Here is a 27,928-nt window from a genome sequence, read left to right as displayed (position 1 = left end):
AAATAGTTAAATCTAGTTAATAATGCAGGGGACTGAGTATTTCATCCCCCAGGTGGTTGGTTATTACCTTTAAACAAACGGATGGTTAACACCGGGGTAGTGTCGGTGGCGCCCCCTGCCGCCGCTCCCCGGTACTGCGGCCTTTGTTCGCGCCGCCTTCCTGCCGCTTCCTGGTTGTTTCTGTCTCCGGTTGTCAGACAAGTCCGAAGTTATCCAGACTCGGGAGGAGGATGAGCCCAGGGGTGGGGAAACGGCAGCCGGGTTAAGCCTGTACATCGCGCGGACTCGTTTTCACCGAAACGATGACTGGTCGTTGTGTTTTTGGCGGCGGCCGCTTCACCGGGGACGCTGCCGTGGCTCCTGCTAGCTGCTGCTAGCCCGTTAGCGTTAGCCTGCACACGGTGCTCGGTCCGGTTAGCACCCAGGGGCTGGGCCGAAACCGACCGGACTCAGGTTTGGACCGCAGACTATAAAAAAGTTTCTGGGTTTGTAGAAGAGGACGGCATGGAGAACAAAGTGCAGATGAGGAATCACCCTCGCAGGTAACGCCATGCTAACACACACCTGAGCTGTAATTAGCTGGAAATTAGCCTAAAACTAACTAAACTAGTCTTTATCAAGTCACTAACCCGGGACAAAGTTTATAAAACATCACGTAACCCACCAAAGAAACCCGGGTTATTAGTAGGAAACTAGTGGAAAAGGAGAGGACTCACGGAAGTCAGGTCAGCTCAGTCAGGTCTCTAACTTTTTACTTTAACCGACTTATTTATCACATGTTTGACCTGTGAATATAAACAGTGTTTCATTATAAATGACAGATTTTACTCATTTTATTAAGCCCCGAGTGTTCACAAAACCAGAGAAACTACGAGGCAGGCTAAAGCAAAAAGACTCAATTATATAAAAACCCAAATAAACTAAAGTACAAATTTAAATGGACATAAGGAGCAGAGTGTAAAGGTAAAGCCATGTTTACATGTGAGTATAGGATTGTCCATGGATGTTAGACAGAATTAAATGAGTGTATGTTTCATATATATATAGTCACTTATATATAAGCACTTGGACAGTAAATGAAGTCTGATATATAATCGATATATTGATACATCGTGTGATTGATATATAAAAGTCTAAGTCCTGTTCAGAAAACAGTGAAATAATAATCGTTCTTATAGTTTATCAAATACTGAAGTGGCATCTTGAAATCTGAAGTTTATTATATCATGTTACACAGAGAAGACACAAATTCTCACATGGGAAATCAAACAAATTTTTTGATTATCAGAATAGTTTTATCGATCAATTGACCGATGCTCTGTTTTTAACTGCATTTTTGTATAATGATAATGAAAGAGCAGCACTGGAAGTGTTATGACAGGACTTACTTATGAGTGTTGCTGTGTTGTTTGCATTTTATTTCAGTATTACTGTTCACCGATACATTTTCACACATACACACTTTAAACATAAACCACAATGCAATCTCACGCAGTGTAAAGACGCTACAGACAAATCTACTGTTTGCAGAAACACTTTGAAAGAAGACGATGAGCGTGAGCTCAGGTCTAGTCTCTGTCCTATTCAGCTGCTGTTTCTCATCCTGGATTTGTCTCTACTAAAGCAGGTGATCCAGTTTAATCTGTTTGTTGATCTTAGCTTAGTCACTGTAATCTATGCTCAGTGACTCGTGTTTGCCAGGTCGATGTATTGTGTGTGTGAAACAGTCTAAAAATATAAGGCAGCGTAGTGGGGCAGCGGTTAGCGCTGTCGCCTCACAGCAGAAAGGTTGTGGGTTTGTACCTGTTGGCCAGGGGGGTTTTCTCTGTGAAGTTTATGTGTTGTCCCCGTGTCTGTGTGGGGTTTTTTTCCCTCCCACAGCCCAAACACAGGCAGGGTTAGGGTGACTTGGTGACTCTAAACAAATTACTTGAAGTGATCTCCATGGATGAAGGCAGAATTAGTAGAAAGACTAAAAATGCGATGGTGCTCTGTCGGGTTCCAAGTATTGATTAGACACAAGATGCAATCTCGAGGCGTCACCTTAGACCCTGAGTAATTATAATTTGTTAAAATAAGAAACTGATTTTAAAAATGAGCACACCAGTCATCATTATCTGCAGCCGGGGTTAGAAATTGTTCCTGTTGCATTTCGGTTTTAGGAAGCAAACAGCATGAACAACAGCCACTCATTAAACAAACAGCCTGTCCTCTGAAATAGCACTTCTGCTCTTCTCAGTGAATGTTAATGTTTTATTCTACTTTTTCTGATGTTAGTGGTGATAGGAGTCTTTGTTTCAGTGCTCTTAAAACTGTGGTATAACCCTGATAATACCCCTCATAAATATTTACTGGGTTGTAAGAAAAAATTGAACAAATTAATTTTTATGAAGGTAAAACAGTAAAAGCCATAGAAACACTTAAAACTAAAAACAAGCTCAATCTCAATTACTCTGTTTTTATGGCATCATAATGTTTTACATGGATTATACCCAGAGAGTCATTAACATGTGAACTTCACTGGTTAGTTTAGAAACCAGTTTTTCAGCCCAGTTTGGTGTGTGTGTGTGTGTGTGTGTGTGTGTGTGTGTGTGTGTGTGTGTGTGTGTGTGTGTGTGTGTGTGTGTGTGTGTGTGTGTGTGTGTGTGTGTGTGTGGTGGAACTGAGAAGTTCCTTTTCTCTCCATTTATCATGAGGATGCTGGTAAAACACGCTGCTCTCTGATTATCGTGTCCACTCACACATCCAGTGTTTCCTCATCAGTCTGACGTAATAGTGGAGTTTTGAGTTCAGTCCTTTATGTTGAGGCAGGAATCAGCCTCATCAAAGTTACAGCACAGTGTGTCCTGAAGGCTCTAGTCATGTTTAGTCATTTTCTTTAGTATTAGCAGGAGCAGCACTTTTTTTCAGCCCATCTTTATTTATTTATTTATTAATTTATTTATGTGTTGACTTTACTCTCGTTATGAGTGAAAGGCCTTGTCGACTGAGGAAAAACATGGACTTTGCTTAAATTTGCACAAATTAGTTTGTCAAATGTCCATCAGCAGCTTCAGCGTGAGGTTTTTATTCTGATGTATGTTTTGTTTTTCTAAGGGTTTCTACTCTGCTTCAAGTTAGGGTTAGCATCTTCTCAAACCTGCTAACTGTGAATGTTTCAGGACATTTCTTTATTTTAATTCTTAATATTTTGAGTGTGCTGCTGGTTTATAGAGCAACATTATAAGCAGCAGTTATTTCTGAGCGAAGGAGGCAGATCAGTAGTACTGCCACTGCATGCCCATCAAAAACTGTAGTTTAGAAGTAAAAGGACGGAGACGGAGAACGATAATGTAAAATTAGAAATGCAAACATTTGCTGTGTTCATTACGTTTAGCCACAGAATAAGCACACATGCATTTCTAGAGGTTTTCAGAGCCCACTTGAAAAGCAGATTATGGGCTGTTCTGGTAGATTAGCATTTCAGCAGGCAGCCCTGTGCCTTCTGTGGCTGGCAGTGGGTGCACTGGGTTTAAGACCACGCTGAGTGTACAGTTTGCTTTAAAGAAAGTCTCTAACTTTCTGCTAAGTCAGCTCTTTTACCAAACAGACACCGCAGAAGATGAGTTTCAGTTTGAGGAGAGTTTTTTTTTTTTTTTTTTTTTTTTCCACAGCTTTTCAGATGATTCAGATTGGAGCTTTAGCCATTTTCCCTGTGTGTGACTGCAAATAGAGGAAACACTTGACCTGTTTTCTTTTTGTAATTCAAGTTTTATTCTTTCAGGCATTAATTGAATTAATTCAGCCTGAGACAGAATTTGCAGTCGTAGTGCATCTCTGTACGCAACACAAATGTTGTGTAAACGCATCAGTAGATACACGAGTCTTTCTTAAAATAAAATCGGACTTCTCAGAGCTGATGCACCAAAAAGTGGAGCAGCAGCCTGACCGCGTGTCTTTGATTTAAAATGGACTTAATTTGATATTTCCTCCTGTCTTCCTGTAAGCTTCCTGACAATGCCTTGTCAAAAACTGCATCTAGGACATGTCTGGTTCTATTTTTGTTGGTATGATGAGGTTATTTTTGTCTCGTAGCTTATTAGATGTCTGGAGAAGTTTTGTAATAGCACTCACAGGAGAGAGAAAACGTGAATGTTTGCACCCAGCACCCAGCAGGAGGATGATTTCAGTATTCAGGCTGGATTTATTAGAACAGCACATCCGGACAAACTGAAACAAACTCAGTCTTTAACCAGATGACTGAAATGTTTTGCGTTCTTCATTCATTTTTCCTGTTTAACTTGCTGTTGAAGAAAAGAGGAGCACATATAAACGAAAGCATTAAAAATCTGTTACTCAGGAATAATGAGTGTTGACTTTTCTGTTTTTATTATAGTAAACCATTTGTTTTTGGGTTGTGTTTTGTTGGTCAGACAAAAAAGTAAAACACCAACAATATAATTAACCATTAGATCCAACCCTGTCCTGAAATATTTGCTTTAAAAGTTTAAATTTAACTTTCTGACTTCCCCTCTTGTCTTGTTCTTTCCCCACCACTGACACCTTCGTCTGTGCGTGCAGGCAGTTCAAGAAGCTGAGCGAGGACAGTCTCACCAAGCAGCCAGAAGAGGTGTTTGATGTCCTGGAGAAGCTGGGTGAAGGGTGAGTCATTCACTCGCACAGTGAGTCAAATCAGTGGGACGATGGGCGACGCAGAAGCTTTGCACGGTCCTGATGGACGGACCGTCTGTGTTTACAGATCTCTGTCTGTCTGTCTGTCTGTCTCTGGCCCTCTCACATTCTCCGTCCCATCTGGTATCTGTCTTTGTGTACAGCTCCACCCTTCTCGTGCCCGTCAACATTGCTGCTTCATATCCTGTGTCTCAACACTCTTCCTGTTCTGAGCAGCTCTGTGTGTGTGTGTGTGCGTGCGTGTGTGTGTGTGTGATGCTGCTTTTCTCATTTTCAGTGACTAACCCTCCAGCGACTGTCACTCAAACTGTGTGTCGCTTCATTCTGCATCGGGACACTGGTGTTAATATTCACAGCAGTTTAAAGTGACGACACCGCTCAGTGTTGTCTGTTTTTAGTTCATGTATGTATGAACAAATTCATATGTGTGAAAAGCCACAACACGAGACAATAATCCGGAACATCAGCAGGAAGGACATTTAAAGCATTTAAAGTGACAGATGTTGACAGCTGTGCTTACAAAAGACAAAACCCAGCATAACAAAACACAGTATTATGAGACAATGAATGTGAATGAGGTTCATACCAATGGTGGCTGCTCATCCTGACTGGCTGATATTCCTTTTATTAGAATGACTGGCAGAATTTGTCTTCTCCAACACATAATTCTGCAAAAGATGTTGAGACGGGTCCTGTGGGACAGTTCACACAGAGCTGGTGTTACAGCAAAATATGTTATCGATCTTTATCATTCTGTAAACATGTGATTTTAATGAAGTCTCACAACTATATTAATCAAACATTTAACTAAATCATTCAAGAATTAGTTTGAAACCTCAAATCAGCAACACAGACAGGTCACCACATTAAAACGTAATGCAGTTCGTCTGTCGGGGCAGCCCGCCCAAAGAGAAACTCTCTTTCAACCTCCCAGCCCCACATCCGGCCGCCAGGCCCCCCATCCCTGACCCACTACCCCGGGGGAAACGCTGTTAATGGATCTGTAGAGACGGAGAGATCACATCGCAGTGTTTCTCAAAACTGTGTGTGGTTGTCACAGAATCACTTCACGCACCATTAGGACTCAGTTATATTCATATTCTAGTTAATGACAATTTAAAGATTTATGGTAATTTTATTAATGCTGGGCAGAAATAAAGTAAACACAGCCTGCCAACATTAGCTGCTGCAGCAATATAACTGGTATTATGGCCTTTAGGTGTTTTGATGATTGACAATAGAAACACAGAGAATTTGACTGATGCTGCTTTAAAGTTATAAAGTTATAAATACAGGATGTATATCACAGGGATCTGGGCATTTGCTCGTTCTGCATACAAAACACAAAAAGTTTCTAATGGTTTGATTGGTGTCCGGAGATTTACTGGTCACAGGCTAGAAAAGTAACACAAACATGTTACACAACTGTTTGTGTCTGTGCAGGTCGTATGGCTGTGTGTTTAAAGCCAACTACAAAGAGACCGGGGAGATTGTAGCCATCAAACAAGTTCCTGTGGAGTCCGATCTTCAGGAGATTATTAAGGAAATTTCCATCATGCAGCAGTGCAACAGGTATTTGTACACATGGTTTATATGACATCAATAACCATTCAGCTTTATCTGGCAGAGGGTTTGTGAAAAATGTCTCGAAAGTGCCTTTAGCCTTCATAGAAATTAGAATCAGAAACACTCTTATCGTGTTTTTGGGGATTTCCTATAAGTTCACACCCTCGACTCTTCCAGGCAACATGGGTGTTACTATAAAAACTTTTAGGGGAACCACTGGACTTTGTGATTAAAATATTTTCTTGGGTTTTTACTCAACTTGATGCTTTTATTCACTGAGTAGGAGGGACGTACTCCAAACGGTGGCAGAGATATTTCGATAGGGACTGTTTGTGTTTCAAGGTTTCAGTTTGACTTTAAAAGCAGTTGAATTTGTTTACCCGAAGCTGTTTGTGTGTGTGATGCCTGTCACACTGGTGTTTACTGAGCACACTGCTTTGTTTTCACTATTACCATGCATAAAGTTTACCTTCATTGTTTGGAGAAACATTACTCTTTCATGCGTAGGTAGAACACACATTTAGACCTGCTATAAGAAGAAAAGAAAATACACTTGGAAAATTAAAACTACTATGTGATACTTAATATGTGTGTGTGTGTGTGTGTGTGTGTGTGTCTGTGTGTGTGTGCGTGTGTGTGCAGTCCCCATGTAGTGCGATACTATGGCAGCTACTTCAAAAACAGTGACCTGTGGATCGTCATGGAGTACTGTGGAGCCGGATCCGTGTCTGATATCATCCGGATGCGCAACAAGACGGTAAAGAAATACACAAACATGCTCTTGCACTCATGGTTTGCATGAAGTGTTTCAGAGCAGGTGCTGTTGCTGATGTCAGACTGTGACAGTACAGGGTAAGAAGTGTTGTTATTATGACCTTTAGGTGCTGGCCCAGGCTTTTACGTGTGTGTTCACTGTGTGTATATATATATATATATATATATATATATATATATATATATATATATATATATATATATATATATATATATATATATATGTATATGTATATGTAAATCTCCTGTAGGTGATACGGTTTGTGCGTATATACACCTGAGGACAGGTGGACTTTTGCTAGGATTTTTTTAATACTCTCACAGAGGTCGTCCTCATCTCGGTCTGTCTTGCAGCTAACAGAAGAGGAGATAGCCACCATCCTGCAGTCGACTCTGAAGGGTCTGGAGTATCTTCACTTCATGAGGAAAATCCACAGGGACATTAAAGCAGGAAACATCCTGCTCAACGCTGAGGGTCAGGCCAAACTGGCCGACTTTGGAGTTGCTGGACAGCTCACGGTAAGGAGAAAATAAAATTTGCTGTTTGTGTATGCAGTTTTTTTCCCAGCAGACATTTTGACTTGTCAAAACACACTGTGCATATCGACTGCAAGTAACTTTACCAGAGCAGCACCTGAGGTGACTGTTTTGCTATTTCTAACCTCTGGAGCGTTGCTTTTTTTGGTAAATACAGACAGGTACATGAAATTTTGTTCTGCATTTGACTTAATGTGCAATGAGGCAACTCGACTCAGAAACAATGAACATAAAGACGAATGTCAGAAATCGTTGGTGCTTACAGTGAATTAGAAGATCGTAAATGAATAATAAAACTTTAGTCTGGGTGTGTAGTGTTTTTTATGAGGTTGCTATTGTATAAATATTTTAGAGCATGTTCCTTAAAATTAGTCCAAACCTGAAAGAGCTGAAATAATTTGTCGTTATTGTCCTCATGCAGTTTTCTAAACCTGCTCTTCAAGTCGTTTTAGTTAAATATTCAAAAGATCACAAACACCCTGCACCTATATCCACATAGAAGAACTATCAGTTCCCCACAGCTGGATATGCAGGAGAAAGTGTTTATATCAAGGCAGCACAGGAACAGGAACACATGACAGTTTCTGCATCCCCCCTTCTTCATCTGTTTTCCTCAGGACACAATGGCGAAACGAAACACGGTCATCGGCACGCCGTTCTGGATGGCTCCAGAGGTCATACAGGAGATCGGCTACAACTGTGTGGCCGACATCTGGTCTCTGGGGATAACAGCTATAGAGATGGCTGAGGGGAAGCCCCCCTACGCTGACATACACCCTATGAGGGTAAGAGTGTGTGTTTACGGTGTGTGTGCTTGTGTTGATAAAGTGTGAGACAGTGTTTGTGAACAGGAAGAATTGTGTGGTTGTGTATTAGAGCATTTGCTTCCTTTATGGAAGCAGAAAGAGGGATGGGGCGAGTGTTAAATGAAATGGTTTGAATGTGAGCAGGTGACTGAACCTGTCATTAGTCACTACTACCTGGATGTGCTGAATTGTGTTTCCTCTTCTAGGCCATCTTCATGATTCCCACCAATCCTCCCCCAACGTTTCGGAACCCAGATCTGTGGTCGCTTGCCTTTCGAGAGTTTGTTGGACAGTGTTTGGTGAAGAACCCAGAAAACAGGGCGACTGCCACGCAGCTGTTACAGGTGACACCATCTGACACCTTTTTACACCATCTGACACCTTTCTGCTGAGTGTAGATGGAGCAAGCTGGTCCATAAAACTTCAGATGGGACACTGAAATTACAGCAAAGCATCTTACACAACAATCAGCAGTGTGTGTGTCAGTCAGGGTGCACGGGGACAAATAATAGTAATAACAATAATCTGTTGTTTAGTTACTACAGTCCATTTTTACATGCACTTTGAGGATTAAAGGCTGAATTTATACTGCAATTTAAAAGCCATCAAACTAAAGCTTCATCAGGAAATGTGTTGGAACCTGCCTCCTCCGTCTTTTGTCAGTTTCATCTTTCTGTCTTTGTCTTTTTCGTCTTCAGCATCCATTTATCAAGTCAGCCAAGCCCAATTCCATCCTCAGAGCCCTGATCACAGACGCCATGGAGATCAAACTGAAGAGACAAGAGGCAGAGCAGCGAGAGCAGGACGCAGACGACGACGACAACTCGGTACAGACTTAAAGAATCAAAGAAAGCTGGCGAATGGAGAAGGTTTACTTCTGCTGTAGTAGTGTTTGAGAGGCAGAGCTTCTCTGTTCTACAGCCCAATGAAACCTGCAGAACAAATAACTAGAACTAAGAAAAGCTGGAACCTTAACTGATGAGAATGTGTCACTCTGGTCGATTTACTTTGCAGATATTGCTCTGCAATGGACACTTTACTAAAATTATATTTGCTGTTGGCAGTAATCACTTAATCAGAATAATTACTTAATTTAAAATAAGCCTTTGCCTCCTGCCTCTGTTTCAGGATGAGGACGAGGTTGACCAGGGGACGATGGTGCGGGCCGGGACAGGCGACTCAGGAACCGTCCGGGCCGCTGGTTCGTTATCAGGTCCGCTTGGTGGAACGGCACGGACCATGATCGCACACGACGACACGGGGACCCTGCAGTCACAGTTGGGCACCATGGTCATCAACAATGATGATGATGAGGATGAGGAAGAAGCCGGTACCATGAAAAGTAAGACCCCTTTAAATACCCTAGTTGGGGCAGGACATTAAGTGAATTCATTTGAATTCTCCAAACCGAACACAGTGATTCTTAAAAGTCCTGTGGAAATGCACTCAAGCTGATGCAGAGACAGATCATCGTGTCTGATGAAGGTGATGAGGAATTGGATTCCAGTTTACTGAGAAATGTAGAGGAACCAGAATTGATGAGGAACATACTGACACTATTTAAAACAGAGTCTCTCTGTTGACACGTACTGGTTGTCATGACATGTAGTCCTGCTGCTGCAGAGTAAATCCTAGTTGGCGTCCGAGATCAGATTAGATATGTTTATGTTTCTGATTGAATTCATTGTCTACCCATGCACTGTTTAAAACTGATGTAGTCGTGGTGTTGAAGGGCTTTGCAGACAGTGCTGACCAATAAAAACCAGGATCACAAAGCTGCAAAACTTCTTAACTAGAGTTTTAGCAAACCTGCCGAACGGTATTGACGTTCTTCTCGGAAGTCGATCAACAAAGAAAAAGTCTGATAAGGGGAAGGAGATGTAGGCGTCCGAAAGTGTAGCTGTAGTTTGTTTTTTATCCATTAGGGGGCGCAGTATGACCATCACACTGAAGGTTCCCTGATTCACCTGTGACCTGAAGGATCCCTTGTGTGTGTGTGTGTGTGTGTGTGTGTGCGTGTGCGTGCGTGCGTGCGTGTGTGTGTGTGTGCGTGCGTGTGTGTGTGTGTGTGTTCATGAACCCATTAACCAACACTGACAAAAGTGTTTTCTTTCAGAAGCCTGAATGTTAAGTGGCATTTATCATAGTCTGGCCTTGTAGCTTTTCAGTGTGATCCATGGTAGCAGAGTTTATAAAGCACAGTTTATAATCCACTATACCACAGTAGCTTCAGATTCATAATGCAAAGGTAGATAAAACTTGTTTTGTGAAAAATTAGTCGGTGACTCATTGCAAAGTAGTTGAAGGCAGTTTTCCGGCACGAAGACTATCTGAATGTGACCACAATGGATTATTTACCTAAAATACACAAAGTAGTTTCAGGCTTCATGTAGAGGAGCCGTAGGATCAGTTTGTTGTAGTGCAGGAATCAGGGGAAATGTCTCTGAATTTGGCACGGTCAGATATCAAGAGCCCGAGCACCCAGGGGAGAAGCAAATGCTGTTTATTATCAGGTGGCCAACAGAGTCGATAAACTTCTGTCTAGATCCCACTTCATCCAGTGAATATATTAGCCTGTGCTGTAATTTACTGAGAGATATGATGGTGCTGCATCAGACTGTTGGAGTCTTTCTTTTATTGCAGTGTGGGAGTTGTAAGCGTTGGATGTATTGGTGCTTTTGGACGACAGTCTCAATAAGAGTTGGATGGTATTCATCGGTGCTGGCAGTCTGTGGGTGTGTTGTATGTGTTTGTTTTTATACGCAAAGAATTAACCCCTGTGTGTGTGTGTGTGTGTGTGTGTGTGTGTGTGTGTGTGTGTGTGTGTGTGTGTGTGTGTGTGTGTGTGTGTGTGTATTTGCTTTTTTCTGTGTGACTCCCATAATGCACAACACTGAGCATCTCTAACACCAAATCACGGGACCAGGCAAATTAATCTGCTGTGGAGGTTTATGTCACTATATTACAACTTTTCCACCGGATTTAATGAGAATTATGTTTCAGCATTGGCACCGTGGTAGATTTTTACAGCCACTGATCAGGATTTCCCACCCTTCAGTGCCGTGCTTAACAAAATTGAACCACAGTCTAATGAGCCATCTGCAGAGTGACAAAGCAGACTGTGGACACAGTCACAGACATATTAAAGAAGTGATGGCTTTTTCTCATTAATTCACAGGTGACTTTTACGTTCACTTTCCTCATGGCGTCATTCAGAAATGGCTGTACATTTTCAGAATGAGAGGGAGCAGAGAGAAAACGGCTTCATGTCTTAAAAGTTATTAGATGTTCTCTCTCATCTTGTTTCACTGATGGAATTTAAAATGGTTTTTTTTGCCATCGAAGCCTTAAGGGCTTGAGGTTGCGAGCCAGAGGGACGTTAAGTTGGGACTCCTAGTTCCAGTTTGCTCACGTGTTGTTTGTGAATAGTTTTCCTGTATATTCAGTTTAATTATCACTGCAGTTTGCACAGATGAACAATAGAAATATAAAACTGTGCAAAACATCTTAGACACCCATCACACAGTCTCGTCAGGAGGCGTCTGATTGGCCCCTGATTGATCATGTAGCCTGACACTGAGCCCAGACCTGCAGCAGATGGTGTGGCCCCCACAGAGTCCTGATCTCAGCATCATGGATTTAGTCTGGGATCACATGAATAGACGGTGTGCTAAGAAGACCAGGAGCTGGTTTACAAGAGGGTCACAGTAAATACTGATCAGGTTTTGTGTTTTTGTTTGACTGATCTAATAGAAGATCAATTCGTTGCGTTCTCTCTGACCGGCCGTAGTCCAAGTTCAGTCTCATCAGCTTTTCTGCTCTTTGTTTTGGTTCCCGTCTCATTTGCAGCTGTGGCTGTTGGTGTGTTGTCGGCTTTACTCGTCGTCCTGTCACAGACGGGTCCAAGCTAACAGTGTAGTCCTGTGGATTATTCATATTTAGCCGTGGCTGCACTGTACTGGTGAACATGAACCTGCAGAGAGACACGTGTACGCACAGTCATGTGCCTCAACACAAAAACTGGCAACTGACAAATCTCTGACACACATCGTCATAAATACACACACACACACACACACACACACACACACACACTGTCTCCTGTCTGGTGTCTTAGTATTGGGTTAGTATGGATCTCCACTGCTGGCAGCTTGAGCCGCATTAGCACAGGAACATTCAGAGTTGATAATTACATTAGTACCCCAGTATCTTTCAGTTGTGTGTTTGTGTGAGTGTGTGTCTTTGTTGGGGCCTTTAATGTTGTGCTTTAATGTCTGCGTCAGCGTGTGTGTCCCAAACTAATGAGGCCCTGAGGATTCAGATAAGGTATTAGATCAGATATTGATCCTCTCCAATGGTGCTGAATAATAAACAGCCATTTAATTTGTACTGATTAGTCACCAACCTTCACTCACTGGAATCCATGTTGTCCTCTGTATGTCGCTCTCATCTCTCTTTGTCTTCTGCACTCCTTCCCCCATTCATTCACAGACAGGGTGGATTTATGACATGACAAATGTGTTAATGTGACCAACAGGGTGTTAAAATCCACCACAGAACATTTATCATCGTAGAAAACAAACATCATTGGTATGGGTGGGATTCACTCTTTTTTTTCCAACAGATAGCACAGAGGCAGATACTGAGAGATATGCAACATACCGATAAACACAAATTATGACGGTCGGTCGGTTTTATAAACTGTTCTCTTTCCCATTTTTCAGGTTATTAAATTGTCAGAACATAAATGGCCAATTTCTATGAATAGGAGACTCCTCTTTGTTCATTTTCCTTGTTATTGCCTTCTTGGTTGTTGCTATTAGAGCAAAAATGCAGTATATTCTGCTGTGCCATGTTAATTGTCGCACAGTGCGTGTTTTGGGTAATTCATAACTTGATGTGATTTTCATCTCTACCCATTTCAGTAATTTCTTTATTCCAGACATTCATCGATTTCTCAGAAAAGGTTTGGTGTTTCAGTGAATTAAAAAATGAAATAACGATTTTACTATTTTTTGATATTAAATTGAGTTTATATCCAGTTTGAAGAAAGAGTTTATCTACCATTACATAAAGTGGAATCAGTGATCTGCTTGGTTCACTCTGATGATGATGAATGCATTTACTCAGTATTATGGACTGTACATTTTGCAGTTCGTGATCATTGCGTTAACCCTCAGGCCACCCACACTTCTCAAGGAAGTACAGTATTTAAAAAAAGAGATAAATTAAAAGGTCAAGATCTCTGTAAATTTGTTTTTAATAAGGTTGTTCTTCTTTCCATTTTGTTCTTATGGATCTCAAATTTAATTTCCTTGCAGAGGCGTGGATGTAGTGCTGTACTTTATGACAGCAGCTGCTTCTTTTGATTCCTTGTCACAGCCTCTGATTTGGTTCATCAAACATAATAGTAATCTCTTTTTGAATTTAGATGATATTACACTTTCAAAATATCAGTTCAAATATTTATAGCAGCTTATGATGTATTTTTAGGCTTCCGGTTTTTTTCTGGTCTTGCTCTTCACAGCAACAGACACAAAACAGCAGCGTAAAACAAACGGTAGATGCAGCCATGACATTAGTCTTCTTTCCGTCTTGCTGGAGCGTCCACAGACTCTGTACGAACTGCAACTGGCATCTAAAGTGCGAGTGGTTCAGACTTTCCATCTGTTGTTTGAGACGCATGTAGACAGAAGCATTATGTTGACTTAAATGAATTATTTAAATTGAGTTTTCCATCTCCGAGCCTCAGCGATGTTCTCTAATTATCTGATGCTTAAATGCTTTGTTCTGTGAATACAGTCAGTCATTACACGCTTTAGCCTTGTTCTCATTCAGCGAACAAGTACAAACAGTACAGTGACCTGTGCACTCACTCAAAATAAATAAACGTGTGTGTTTCTGATAACGCCTTGATAAGAGTTTTACTTATTGGGCTCAACAGCTCCATGTACAGCTCTCACATGTATTTATTAAAGTTTTGTTTTGGAAAGTTGCAGGAGCAACTGGCAGTCATCTCTCGAGGCCACACTGACTTGGCTTTCACTTTAAGTTCAAACCTTTCCTTTTCTAAAGTTGTGTTTTATGCTCGGCCTGGTTTAGAGGCTGCAGCATTTATGTAACTGAGTAGAAAAAGTATTAGCACTGCTGGTGTTTGGAGATCTTAATCCCTCTGAGGTCTGTTAGTCGTGACGTACCTGCAGAGCATCATCACCTCAATCTGCAGCTAAGTTTTACGGTGACTCTCAGCTCATTAATTGGTGTCTAGACCACAATTGTTTTGATTTACTCTCATAGTGTTGTTCCTCGCCTCAGTGTTTCAGCAGCTGTTTCTAGAGCTTTAAAAACACTGTCCTCTACCTGCTCAGCAGCAAATAGCAGCTGGTGAACATAGTGGAGCATTTAGCAGCTAAAGAGCCAGAGATTTCTCTCAGAAGGTGGTGGAGACCAAACCCAGAGCTCAAACTGAGGGAACACTGGGCTGAGACTCAGCAGGTGGACCACATGGACCAGGAGGTTGGTCTGTAGCTGCTGGAGATAAGAAACTGCTTGGAGAAAAGCTGCTAGTGTCGACTATTATGTTCACAACTTGTTTTTGCATCCCCCAAGTGGCAAAAAATGTAGTTGTTACATTTGAAAACATGGAAAAGACCTACATTTATAATTCAAAGTAAACAACAAAACATCTCCTTCGTGCAGGGATGTGACTGCTGTGAGGTGAACTGGTGGTCTGATTGGTCGGAAAAGCCCAGAACAGAGACAAGTCGGTGTCAGAGCAGAGGAAACAAAATAATGGGCTTATCAGTGGGTGACAAACAATAATGGCAGAAAACATTTTTAGTTCTTTTTGTTTCTCTTTTGTATTTTTGGCTTCGGTCTCATTAACCAGCCAGCTTGTCAGACAGCCTCTCCAAACCTTTCCATGTCTGTGCGGTAATACAATTAAATTCTAAAATTAATCACACAGTTGTATTAAAGTAATTTTAGTTCATGTTGCTTCCAGTCAAAAGATACGAGCACTCCCTCTTCTTCTCCCTTCATTCTTCAATAAGTCTTAACCATCTGTTGTCACAATGTGGAAAAATGACAAAGCACCAATGTCATGAGAATCCTTTCATTAGAAAAAGGCGTATGAGCATGACAGTGACTGAGCAGCTTAAATTAATGGCAAATCAGTCACAAAATTGAGTTTTGATGACTCACTCAGCTCCCTTTTATTTTCTTCATCTACCTGTGGACGGGAAAAGGTCAGGTAGGAATATTCGTGCTACTTGCAGCTCCCCCTACATTTCTTCTCTCATTAGATCCCACAGTTTATGTTCTTGTTTTATTCCTGAGTGCAGAACTGCTTTGTCACCCATCACAAGGCTAAAGCTCACTCCTGATTACACAGAGAACTGATCTGGGGTCAGGATGTGATGTTTGGAGGTCAGGATGTGTTTGAGGATCTGCTCTGTGACTGTGCATCATGGAAGTTATTAAACATTTACATTAGGATCCAACAACACTGGACCAGTACAACGTAAGATCAAACAGATCTGCTGTTTTCTGCATTGTCATAGTACACCACTTTATGTTTTTCTCCCTGAGGCTGATGTTTAAAGTGGAAAATCATGTTTGAAAACCTCACATTTTAAACATTTAGGAGTCTAACTCTTACTCATGTTGTCTTTTTTTTATATAAAATAAGCCTGTGTGGGCAGACACTTCTTAAACTGAGTTACATCACAGCTAAAAGAAAGAGAAACACCAAGTTTCCTAAAGCAGGAGCCGTGAGAGTGTAAAGCTCTTCAATGGAAAAACTGTGTGGTCATTTTTACATCGCGATTCATTTCACTTTAAAAACTACATGAACTTTCATACAACTTTTCTTCTCGAAGGCGAGTGATGTTCATACAGTTGCGACAGAAATCAACACAGTAATGGGAACACTTAAACGACACTTCCTCACACCTAACAGGAAATATGAAACTGTACACGAAGAAGTATAAGACACAAGAAACGCTGCTTATTAGCTTGCTTGCCTCCACATGTGGGCTGGCATAGCAGCCATCAGAGCACAGCAGGTCACAGTTTATTGGAATGTGAAGCGCAGTTGGAAAGAGTCTTCGACTAGTCAGATAATTGCTCGAGTTACCCGACAACACCAGACACCAACTTAGAGTCTGACACATCGTGATCTTTATGAGACTGACCTTCTTCCATCTGATTATGTTGAAAAAAAAAGTCCATATTGGGAAAGCAGGTCTGTTCTTGGCAGCTTAATCCGATGCCACAGCACCAGGCAACAGGGATGGAGAACAAACAACCATTAACTGTGCTTTAAATTTATTCTGAGTGAAAACATGAGGTCATGAGATCTTAGAAGTGTACTGACGTGAACTACTGCTACTACAGTGCTCTCCGTTACCGAGCAGAGAATTCAGTCACAGCACGTCTGTCTGCAGATCTGCTGTTTTTTTTTTTTTGCAACAGGTTTGTGTCTTTGTGGATGGTTGTGGTTTGACCTCTAGGAGACAGACAGTCTATGAATCAAACTGACAAGAAGACGACATACAATCAGTTTAAGTGCTTCAGCAATCCACGACTGCAACTAACAATAAGTTTCATAATCGTTTCATCATCTGCCAGTTATTTTCCTAATGAATCATTTGATATATAAAACATCTGAAGATTGCCCAGAGCCACGGTAATGTTCAGATGTGTTATCTTGTTTAACGGTTTAAAACTTTACTGTAATGTGTCGCCATATAACCAAGAAAAAGCTGTGAATTATGAGATTTGCTCAAATGTTTATCCACATCAAAACAGTCATTGGTTATGATTTTTTTCTATCACCTAATCATCTGATCGTAACGCTATAAATCACATTAATACCTTCAGCAGAAACAATGTACTACAGAATCTCTGTTGCAGTAATACCTTCACATGCACTGAAAAAACCAGCTTGCTGCAATTATTTTCTGAAAATCTTAAGACTCCCTTGATGATACTTTCAGTTTTAAGGGGAAAGACCCACTGCAAGGTTAACTCCTGTCAATTTTGAGAGCCATTGTCGGTGAAGTGGAGCTGCTTGGTTACATAAATTAGTGGAAAATGTTTGCGAGCTAGTTTGAGAGTGTTGACAGCCAGGTTACAGAGAAATGTGGTCAGGGACTTGGAGAGAGCAAACACTGGGGATGTTTATCTTTTTACACAATAAAGATCAGTTTAGTCAGTTATTACATAAGGAAAACTCTTGACCTTTCTAATGTAAAAGCTACACAATACTCAACTCTCAATATATCACTTTTTACAGCAGCTGAACTCTGACTCACCATCCTGCCGTTCTAGTTATTACCCGTCCATTTATATAAACTGACTATTGGCCGTAAATACACACACATAAACCAGTTATAATTTCCTTTAGGTATGACATCAGATTTTCCCCTGTGTGATAATAGAGGTCTGCCCTGTAAAATGAAAACGCTCAGGCTGAGAAGAGCAATAAATCTGACTAATCCCAGGTTTATTAGATATTACCAATTAGTAGTATAAAGACCAGCTCAAAATGGAGAATTGTTCAAACAGTTGTTGTTGTTGTTGTTTTCCAGAGCGTTTACAGTGTGGCTGTATGTGATTGCACTGTACATGCAGCTGGCGCCTCTGTAACAGCAGCTTATTGAAGCCATGAATCAAGCTCTGAACTGCACTGAAGCACTCATTGATTATTATGAAAAGAGGTCCAGCCAGTACAAATGCGGTTGATCATTAAAATGACAGAGGAACTGTAGTGCCAGTGTTTTACACCTGATTTTATTTAGTTTATTACACTCCTGAAAACGTATTGATAGGCAATTACAATTAATCCTTAGTATTAAAATTGTGTCACGATCATTAAGGCTGTATTTTGTTGACTTAGTCACATTTAAGCTGCCAGTAAAAACAAAACTGTTGACTTTTAAACTGACTACAAATTGTCTTTCTCGTGCTCGGTCACCATAAGAGAATATGTGTAATGTTGACCCCTGTATCGTCTCGACTGCAAGAGAGTTTTAAATGTCTCAGCACGTTCGATTCACTTGTATTGATTAATGATTCTATCAAGTTAGTGCGGATATATTAAAGTGATTTTGTTCTGTAATCGCTTCCTCTTTAATAATGCAACATCTGATTGATCCACAGAAAGAAAAAATGTCTTTACATTTGTCCAACCAATACTCTGCTTAAGGATTCAGGGACATCTGAGCAGGGGAAATGCTGATGATTGAGTTTGCACTGGGGTCGTTTGGTTTCCTGATAATCGCTATTCTAATTCTGTGCCATTTTATGTGTAGATGTGACTGTTTGACAAGAATTGCACCAATTCCTGTTTGGGTTGTGAATAAGAAAGAGAGTGAACAGAGTGGGGGAGGGAATGTTAATATCTAAACAAAAATATTTAAAGTACCTTGTCCCTGCCAGTATCAAAGTACGATACTGTTGTTAAAAGCAGAATATGTTTATTCGATGTACCATCCAGAAATCTGAAATTCACCCAACCCAACATTTCAACCAAGCAAATGTCCTCCTGCCAGGAGAGCCATGGGGGTGTCAGACAGTACGTCTGCTGTTGAGACTACAGTCTTTTTATGGTTTAAAATGGATTCCTGTGCCTCTGAAGTCATTAAGCTAATGTTGTTTCTGTCATACACAGGGAGAGATGAGACGATGCAGCCAGCTAAGCCGTCCTTCCTTGAGTACTTCGAGCAGAAAGAGAAGGAGGCCAACAGCCATAATGACGGAGGAGGGAGAGGAGATGCCAACGCAGATAACCGCAAACTGCCCGGGGAGGGAGATCTCGAAGTGGTGAGTTAGAAGCATCATGTGTGGATTGTTATTACTCCTGATGTGGGTCTCAGCTCAACCCCAAAATGTAAATCAAGACCTTCCAGGGTGTTGACCTGGTTTAAGGTTAAGGATAAGTCTCCAGGAAATTCATGTACATCAAAACCATGTGTGGTGTGAAAATGGTCGGCAAATGCTGCTTTGGTTATGCTTTGTATATCTGCAGTACAGGTCTTCCACTGTCCCTTTTTGAATCACCAATGCAGACTACCGCCCCCTGCTGGTGTGGAGAGGTATTTCGTCTCACCAGGTGCAGAACGTACAAGCTGGTTGTTCGCTGGAGTGTGTGTGGTGTGTTTAAGGGACACACACAGAGGCAACGTTCGGAGGCTCAGTAATTCCCAAGTTGCTGCGCTGCGGCAATAAATTCCTTATTTTTATATTTGCATAAATGTCATATACATCGTTATCTGTGATCTGACAAAATCAACAGAAATCCATGTTCTCGCCCACGGTTCTGCCGTACGTTCAGCTGTATTGGCGTTTTAATCTGATCGTTAAAGAGCATCACGGGGGGCTGGTTGTCTTCTTGATGTTAAAGCCACTGATTCACATCATTTTGTGAAATTTCTGTTTACCCCCGTGCGTCACCAGTTCAGGTTTACTCAACATCAGTGCAGGAGAAGGTGTTTGATGATGCAGGGCAGAGTCTTAACTGTTAATGTAGTCGAAGCGACGCGTGGCCCTGCTGCGGCTGCAGTCTGTGGTTGTGTTCTCGCTCTGTCTCGGCGTATTCGGGTCAGCTGCTGAGTTGAATTATCCTCAGGTCGGTTTAGATCAGGTCTGCTGTCCTCAGACCAACCCGTGAAGACCCCTCATCTAAAAGGGATTCTGAAACAGCCTTGTTTTCCACTTTTCTAATTATTTCCTAAGTTGTTCACTCCCTCAGGGGTAAAGAAGGATTTTTACAGGCTAACGTTTACATATCACCTCAGCTTGAACGACTTGGTTCTTGCCGTTTTATTGTCGGCACATTTTAGAGCAGTTTTCTGACGCCTTGGTGGAAAGGGTCCTCCAACCAGTGATAAAGCACAGGGTGTTTCTCTCACACAAGGAGATTTAAACAGGACAAATGGCTGCTGTTAGAATTAAATATTAAATATGTGACCTTTTAAATACGTGGTGGTTTCTCTTATCACACCACCCTGCTGCCTGTTGAGCTTTAGATATTCAGAGGACACTGCAGCCTCTTCCCTCACATCTGCTGCAAAGCAAAAACTGAAACGGATATTAGAGCAATAAATCTTTGTTCTTCAAACAGCTGTTTCTTCTTCTCGTGTTTTTTAAAATGAACAAAATTAGTTTTTTTTACAAGAATTTTTTTCATAGTTTTAGCAGCGAAGGAGTGTTTGGATACTGTTTACATGGCTGTTTGAGCTTGTTGTCTCAATCTGTACAGGAACACAGCTCTGTGTGTGTGTGTGTGTGTGTGTGTGTGTGTGTGTGTGTGTGTGTGTGTGTGTGTGTGTGTGTGTGTGTGTGTGTGTGTGTGTGTGTGTGTGTGTGTGTGTGTGTTGCTTATTTGAAGCTGTTACACTAACAGACAGTGACAGGTGCCCCCCGACTGACCCCGAGTTACTCTCTTGTTCTCCTGGATCTTTAATACTGAAAACAATGAAACACATCGTCTCTCTCACACACACACACACACACACACACACACACACACACACAGACACACACACAGACAACAGACACACTGCAGCATCTTCAGTAGGGATGCAGATCATGGCTGTCATATCTATATATATCAGACTTCATACAAGAACAGGGTTTCTGTGGCTCCTTAAAAAGTCAGTTTACATCTAAAAAATTCTTTAATTTGACGATTAATTTGATATTCTCTTGTACCTCTCTCGTACCGCCTGTAAGACGTTGGTTCCATCTTGCGGTTCTCTTTCCCATCTGTTTGTCAGGCTGGAATAAAACTACAAAGCCAAATTAAAACTTTGCAGCCTGGTGCGATTTAACCAAAGGACACTGAGCGAGCACATTGTGCTGTGTGATGCAGAAATGAATTGGACAAAACGGTTTATAACTTAATACAAAATTAACATATTTTAACAATAAATGATAAAATAATGAAGGAGCTATAAATAAATCAGACATCAGCCTCAAAACCACCACTCTGACCTGGTTTACAGTTTTTAAAAACGGAGACGAGTTAAAGGATTTTGTCCTTTTGTTACTGACGCAGAGACAAACTGAGTTTGCAGAATAATTCAGTGTTTTCAGAGGCAGCAGGACCTTATAGTGTTTAACACCAGGAGTAAAATAAATATCTGCACCCCTTAGAGTTTCAGGCAGCTAGAGGAAAATCTAACGGACTTTCCTTGACGACATAAGACCCACTTGGGGGGATTAATTGTTCCATTAGACTTGCAAATGTGAGGATAAAAAGCCAGTTCTTTAATACTTTGAGGCAGCTTGTTGACAGCTTGACTTAATTTTAGATCTGTCTACTCTCCTATTTCTGTGTTTTGCCACCAGATGTTTTTTTAATGAAGTAATTCGGGACAGTCGGCTCGTCGTCGTGCTGGTTAGAAGCTGTTTGTTGTCAAGACGTGCATTTATTTCAACTTTTTGATTTAACTGCGTGTGAGAGACAGTTTCTCTTCAATAAATCTCTGGTAATTGTGTAGCAGCTACAGCAAAGGTCCCACTAGTTTTAGCACTTAGTCATCCCTGTGGTTGGTAACAGGCTCATATTAACCACGTGTTCTATTGTTATACACTATATGCTGGACTTAAAGCCTGTGTTTGGTTGCCTCTTCTTGATATTTACTATTTTATCTGTGGCTTATGCCTCAGTCAGCTCGGTGGTGTGACACTGCAGCATAGAACATGTGGTGGGAAACCATTAAGTTTCATTATTCATGAAACCAGACGTAGAACAACCAGTCTCCCGCTATTGCTCCATCCCAGCCTCCCCCTTTTCTCTGTTTTCCTCCATTATCTATTTTTATTCTTCCCTTATTGGTTTTTCCTTTTTCCATCTCCCTTCCCTCCTGCCTGCTTTTTTTTTTTTTTTTTCCACCCGTCCTCTTCTCAAGGTGAAACTGTCTCTGATAGATCCTGACAAAGTTAAATCTCACTCATTACCAGCCCATGAGCCCACCATCAGTCACTTTCTGTCACTGTGTCCTTGGGTTTGGACAGCTCAGCCACAGATGCTGTTTTTGGTGTGTGTGTGTGTGTGTGTGTGTGTGTGTGTGTGTGTGTGTGTGTGTGTGTGTGTGTGTGTGTGTGTGTGTGTGTGTGTGTGTGTGTGTGTGTGTGTTTTCACTGTGGTACCAGTCAATCCATAACTCCCAGTTTGCTGCTGGAGCTTGTACCAGAGACTGCACTGATTTGAATTTTGGTTAAATGGACATGAGCTCATGTGTGAGCTGATGTCTTCTTGAATTAAACATCTGTCCCCCCACATGTTTAAAATGAAGGGAGCTCTGCAGTACAGACTCATCCTCAGCACCCAGAGGCTTGTTGACGTTGAAAGACGACAGCCTTGTATGTTTCAAATCCAGAATCTGAACAGGATTTTTTACCAATAACGAGGAATCTGTGCAGAGATATTTTAACCTTGTCGGTGTATTTTAGTTGAGGGCTAGACTGCTGTCAGCTCAAATCCTAAATGTTTTTCTCTTTTTGTTTGCTTAGAAAATAAAAACACTGCAGCTGCTACAGTTATCGTGCCAAGAAAATATTTTCAGAAGGAATTTTACTGTTTTTTTGTTTTTGTTTTTTTGACCTAATCCATGCAGAGGAAAAATCTGTTTTACACTCAAAATCTGTGGTTTGTGTCCTGTCACACTTTTCTTCTAAATGGTTTTTGTTGTGTTTATCAAATTATCCATAAAGATATTGCATCCAGAAGATTTTAGGTATTTTTTCCATTCATATATTATCAATAGTTGTCAATTAACTCATCAATTCATTGTTTCGACTCAAAATCCACCAAAGACTTAAAGAAGACGTCTTAAATCAGCCATAGATATTTCTCACAATTCCTGCTGTTGAAATAAGGTAATTTTTTTTTTTTTTTTTTTTTGATGAGCTGATTGACAGAATATTGATCTGCAATTATTTGCAGAACATAGACACTAACCTAATACACTTCTCTGCTGTTGATCCCAGTCAAAGAAATGTCATCAGTAAATCATAGATGAGTATTGGAACCAGATCAGTGGTGGGAAAGAGGATTATGTGTAATTGGACTGTTCCTGTAATCAATAAGCCTCATTGATCACGGTGTATTCACAATGAAAGATATTACAACCTTTAAAACTAATTTGAGGTTCAGTTTTTCAGTGCTGGTTTCACCTTGGGTGTAGTCCAGCTGTAGGACCTTCCCTTCCCTGTTCACAGTCACCTGTCCAGTGGACGTGGACGCTATGGTTATTTTAGCTCCATTGATTGTGGGTAATAAATAGCTTGGGAGCAGAGGGCTGCTGGTAAAAGCTGAGAGGGGGAATCCCCCAGGGAGAAGCTGAAGCTAGTAGCAGGTCCCTGTTTGAGGCCTCCAACACCGGGAGACTGAATAATAGTGAGCAGCAGCCTTTGAAAGCCACTAAAATAGAGACACTTACCAGACACCTTAGTTATCACTGCCATGCATGAGATATTTTTAGGCTGTGGTAAAGATTACCCTGATGTACTTGGGATCTCTGGAATTTGAGTCCTGGAGCCTTTCGCCTGCACAGGACAGTACCAAGAAGGAGTTTCACTTTGACTTGAATCTGACTCCAGTGGAGGCTTTGGAAAGAACAATAAGTTCAACATGTTCTTGAAGTGAGACGGAGCATTAAAGGTTGGACACGTATGCACACACAGCGGCCCAGACTGGACGTCACAGCCACACACAAACACACACGTTGTCGGCATTAAATGTTTTTTTTCCTGTGAGTGATATTTTATTTTATTTACTAAATTTACCTCCAAAAAAAAAGCATCTCTAGCGTTTGTGTAGTGTGTTGGCCAGAGTTGACGTGCTCATTACCGACTGACGAGGACTAACAATCTGGGGCAGTTGGTGGAAACAGCCGTCAGTTGTCTCTGCCTTTAGCTGCACACAGGTGAGAATATCTTCCTTGACGCTGTTGGATGTGTCTCCATGCAGGTGAGCACGTGGTCAGCGGAGGAGCTGCGGCTGCGTCTGGCCTCTCTGGACCCTCAGATGGAGCAGGAGATCGAAGAGATCCGTCAGCGCTACCAGGCCAAGCGACAGCCAATCCTCGATGCCATCGAGGCCAAAAAACGGCGGCAGCAGAACTTCTGAGAAGGATCTGCCGAACTCCTTAACAGCAAAAACGGCATTTTTATCTTTTTCTGTAGCAGTTTGGTGAAACGACTCTGACAGAGCCGACGTTCACTGGTCCTGATAACTGGTCATGAGATGACCCAGTTGGATGTGACGTGAGGTGGAAAACTGTCCGAGGACGTCTGATGATCAAGAGAACTTCCAAAGAGCTGTTCTCTGTTTGACAGAATGACATTGACTTTTGTTCAGACCCACATTTCTTTTGATAATCTTTGAGAACTGTTTTTGCATTTCTGGTTTCATCAGTTTAAGAAATGAGTTAATTTTGATATCACGATCAGCTGATCCGGCTTCTTTCTGGTTATTCCACACTTCGACTGTGACACACAGTTGACTGAAGCCACAGTGCTGATTGTGAAGAATACCTTCAGGTTTTGTTTTTTTTTTGTGTTAATCGTGTGGTACAGTATCATTTTAACTGCTGACTGTTCACCTCCGGTACTCTTCAGTTTCCTCCTCAGCTGCTTCCTAGATGCTGCTGCTGGACTCCAGTGTTTCCTCTCTGGGCTGTGAACCTCCCTGTTTGTAAGTTTGTGAAATTCACCAAAATGCAGCATCTGCCTCTTTTTTCATAACATGTCAATATGAAGCTACATTTTATCGTCACATATCATAGTATAGTTTCACAGCATGATAAACGGGAACAAAAGAGAGAAGATGAGGATTTTATCTTTTCCTTTTAGCGCCCAGTCCAAGAAACTAGACTACTTTTTATTTTGAAAATTTGAAATTTCACTTTCATACATGTTCCTGAACATGCAGCTGATGTTGACATCCCTTGTCCTCATCTTGTAGTTCTTCCAATAATTTCTCGTGTTACATTGGAAAAGTTTACTCACAGTTTGTGTCTCAGCAAAATCGTTTTCTTGCCTAAAATAAAATGTGATACTTGTGTTTGTCCTCGTCCTGCTGCAGCATGAGGCCAAACTGCTCAGTAAAGAGGTAGGAAACATAGTATAACTAAGTTTAGTTGAAAGGAGACTAACCAGCTGTTTGTCTCGGTGAATAACAGGCAGCTTTCCTCTGTATGACCCATGTGCAGAGCTCAGACAATGGAAAAAAGTCTCTCGTCAACTGGAAGTTGGTGTTAAACCGAACTACAGTGTTGACATGGGATGCACTAGGCACAATGCATCCTGGGTGTTGTATGATTTCTGGGAATAAGACGTCCCTTTTCACTGTTTCCTCCAGTCAAAGGGCATTAGTGACTTTTATTCTCCTGTCTGTCCACGTTGTATTGAATGATCATCTATGGAGCAGTGAATTATTCCTTTAATGGAAACAATCTGACTGATTTTTCACCTCATTTTACTTAAGTGACACTTAAAGCCTGAATGATGAGTGCACTTATTTTACCTGACAATGTTTCACTGGGGCAGCGTGTGAGGATTAAGCCTCCAAAACAACAATAATGCAAATATCTTCATTTCAAACTGGACGTTTGGTTCAGCAGCAGGTGAACGTCCAAAAAAAGCTCAGCTTGCTGTTCAATGATCACCATGAGTTTTCAGATGAAGATGTAGAAACTCTGTGAAAGATTTTATTTCTTCCTTGTATTCTCACCTGCAGTCAACGTTGTGGTTACAGTTTCCAAACCAGGGGGCACGTTATGAATCTCTGGGGTCCTGAGATGACTGACAGCTTAGGAAAGTGAAACAGGAAAAAATATTTTCCACATTAAATTCTATATTTTTATGTAACTATTTTAAATGTTAGAGCCGCTGGCACAATATGGGCCAATTTTGGAAAACATAACTGCACATGCAGAACATGTGTCTGCCTTTTTAATATCATAATGATCATTGATGCCCTTTAAACAGGGCTGTGCCAGGGGAGCTACCCTGTGTTAACATGTCTGAACTGGCTTATAACACACTATAATGTAGCTGTAGACACACAACGTTTATTAATCTACAGATTCATACAGAATTATAAGGAGTTACATTTGCTAAACACATTATTGTGTGTTATAAACCATTTATTACATGTGTATATTTGACCTGTAGCAGCCAACTATGGAGAGATGTAAGAAAATTGAAGATCACCTGAATATATTTTCACATCTGTGGGTAATTTTGTCTCTTGAGGTGTATAAATAATAATTACTTGTTGATGAAAAAGGTTGGGAACATACAGATGCACATATTTTTGTCTCAACGTGGGGAAAAAAGCCCTTTGGCCTTTGTTTAACCATCAGTGCCCCATTTATTGTTTTTAATTTGCTGTTTTTATTTTAATGTCCAGGGTTTGTTTGTTTGTTTGTTTTAAGTAAGCTCTAGAAAAGACCTGGGTCAGCAAATCTACAGAGCAGCTTTTAGCAAAGCTTTTATTTCTCAGATTTATGAGAGTAATCTGGCACAATGCAGTCAAAATAAAATTACCTCCAAAGAAGTGCCAGGAGTTGCCGGACTGAAGCTGGCGTCCACCCAGGTCTGATTCAACTTTACTTCCAACATTCCTCTGAGCTGGTCCGGCCCAAAACAACACCAGAGTCCATTTCTATTTTTCTACATGTTTAGTGGTTACACAGCCAACAAGGAGAGTTTGGTGTCGGTCACAGGGACGTGAGGCAAAATGAAAACGAGCTTCTCAGGTCAGAAAAGTCTCAGGGTGTAAAATACTGTCAGCGATGACGACACACTCAGTCCTGTCTGTATATATGAGCACCTGTATCTGTATATTGTGAGGAATTTGCTGAGGTGAAGGGTCCAAACAAGAATCTTTCCATTAAGTTATTACTAAATGTTAAATGTCTTTTTGGAGGGAACCTTGAGACCTGATAAAACGCTGTATTAACCTGCAGACCTGCTCTGTGCGTGCAGGAGGTTTGTGTGTTTCGTTTTCTGTCATGTTACAAACTAAGCACAGGGTTTTTATTTCTGCCTCACCAGCTTTGATGCACTGTTTTGTTTCCAGTCATTAGCCGATCGCTCGTCTATATGTAAAAACCGGTTTTGCTGACTTGATTTTTGCTTCAGTGATACTGTGGAGAAGGGAAACATGGGCAGTAATGACACTTGGTTGTTATTGAGCTTGAGCCGTTTGGTGCTGGAGTCACTCAGCTGCTGGAAAAGTCATAATCACTGGAATGACATAATCATAATCACTTTATGTGCTTAATGCTGAGTCAGCACCTGCAGATGAGCAGCATGAAGAGTTAGAATCTCCACTCACCAACACAGTTTCATGGTCATGGTCTTAAGTCAGAGTGATGTTTGAGTGAAATTTGACTTTGGTTTGTGCTAAGAATTATAGTTTTTAAAGGCACCAACTGGTGATTCTGTGTGTCAATGAGTCCAGATCCCATCCAGAGACTGACAGCAACAAATGTGGTGTCCTCAGCGTAATGTGTGTGAGTCCAGAACCTGGTTCAGCTTATGGGTCTGTGCCG

General features: G+C 41.2%; 1 protein-coding gene across 1 annotated transcript; it reads left to right on the top strand.

The window, feature by feature from the left end:
• Positions 1–156: 156 nt before the first annotated feature.
• LOC113130186 (serine/threonine-protein kinase 4-like) lies at positions 157–27,928 on the top strand. Its single transcript, XM_026306569.1, has 11 exons — positions 157–542; positions 4,561–4,641; positions 6,115–6,243; positions 6,880–6,994; positions 7,366–7,530; positions 8,166–8,333; positions 8,561–8,698; positions 9,053–9,181; positions 9,483–9,696; positions 19,030–19,181; positions 24,337–27,928. The coding sequence occupies exons 1-11, from the start codon at positions 505–507 to the stop codon at positions 24,493–24,495; spliced, it is 1,488 nt and encodes a 495-aa protein (XP_026162354.1). The 5' UTR covers positions 157–504; the 3' UTR covers positions 24,496–27,928.

This window comes from Mastacembelus armatus, chromosome 5 (assembly GCF_900324485.2).
Source record: "Mastacembelus armatus chromosome 5, fMasArm1.2, whole genome shotgun sequence".
In the NCBI taxonomy this organism is placed as follows: domain Eukaryota; kingdom Metazoa; phylum Chordata; class Actinopteri; order Synbranchiformes; family Mastacembelidae; genus Mastacembelus; species Mastacembelus armatus.
Note: the sequence above shows the minus strand (reverse complement) of the source record. Positions and strands in the feature narration are given on the sequence as shown.

Excerpts from the sequence above, each read along its gene's own strand:
- LOC113130186 (XM_026306569.1), top strand. The coding sequence starts at position 505 with ATGGAGAACAAAGTGCAGATGAGGAATCACCCTCGCAG. Across the intron at positions 543-4,560 it reads ATGAGGAATCACCCTCGCAG|GCAGTTCAAGAAGCTGAGCG; the intron begins GTAACGCCATGC and ends CTGTGCGTGCAG. Across the intron at positions 7,531-8,165 it reads GAGTTGCTGGACAGCTCACG|GACACAATGGCGAAACGAAA; the intron begins GTAAGGAGAAAA and ends TGTTTTCCTCAG.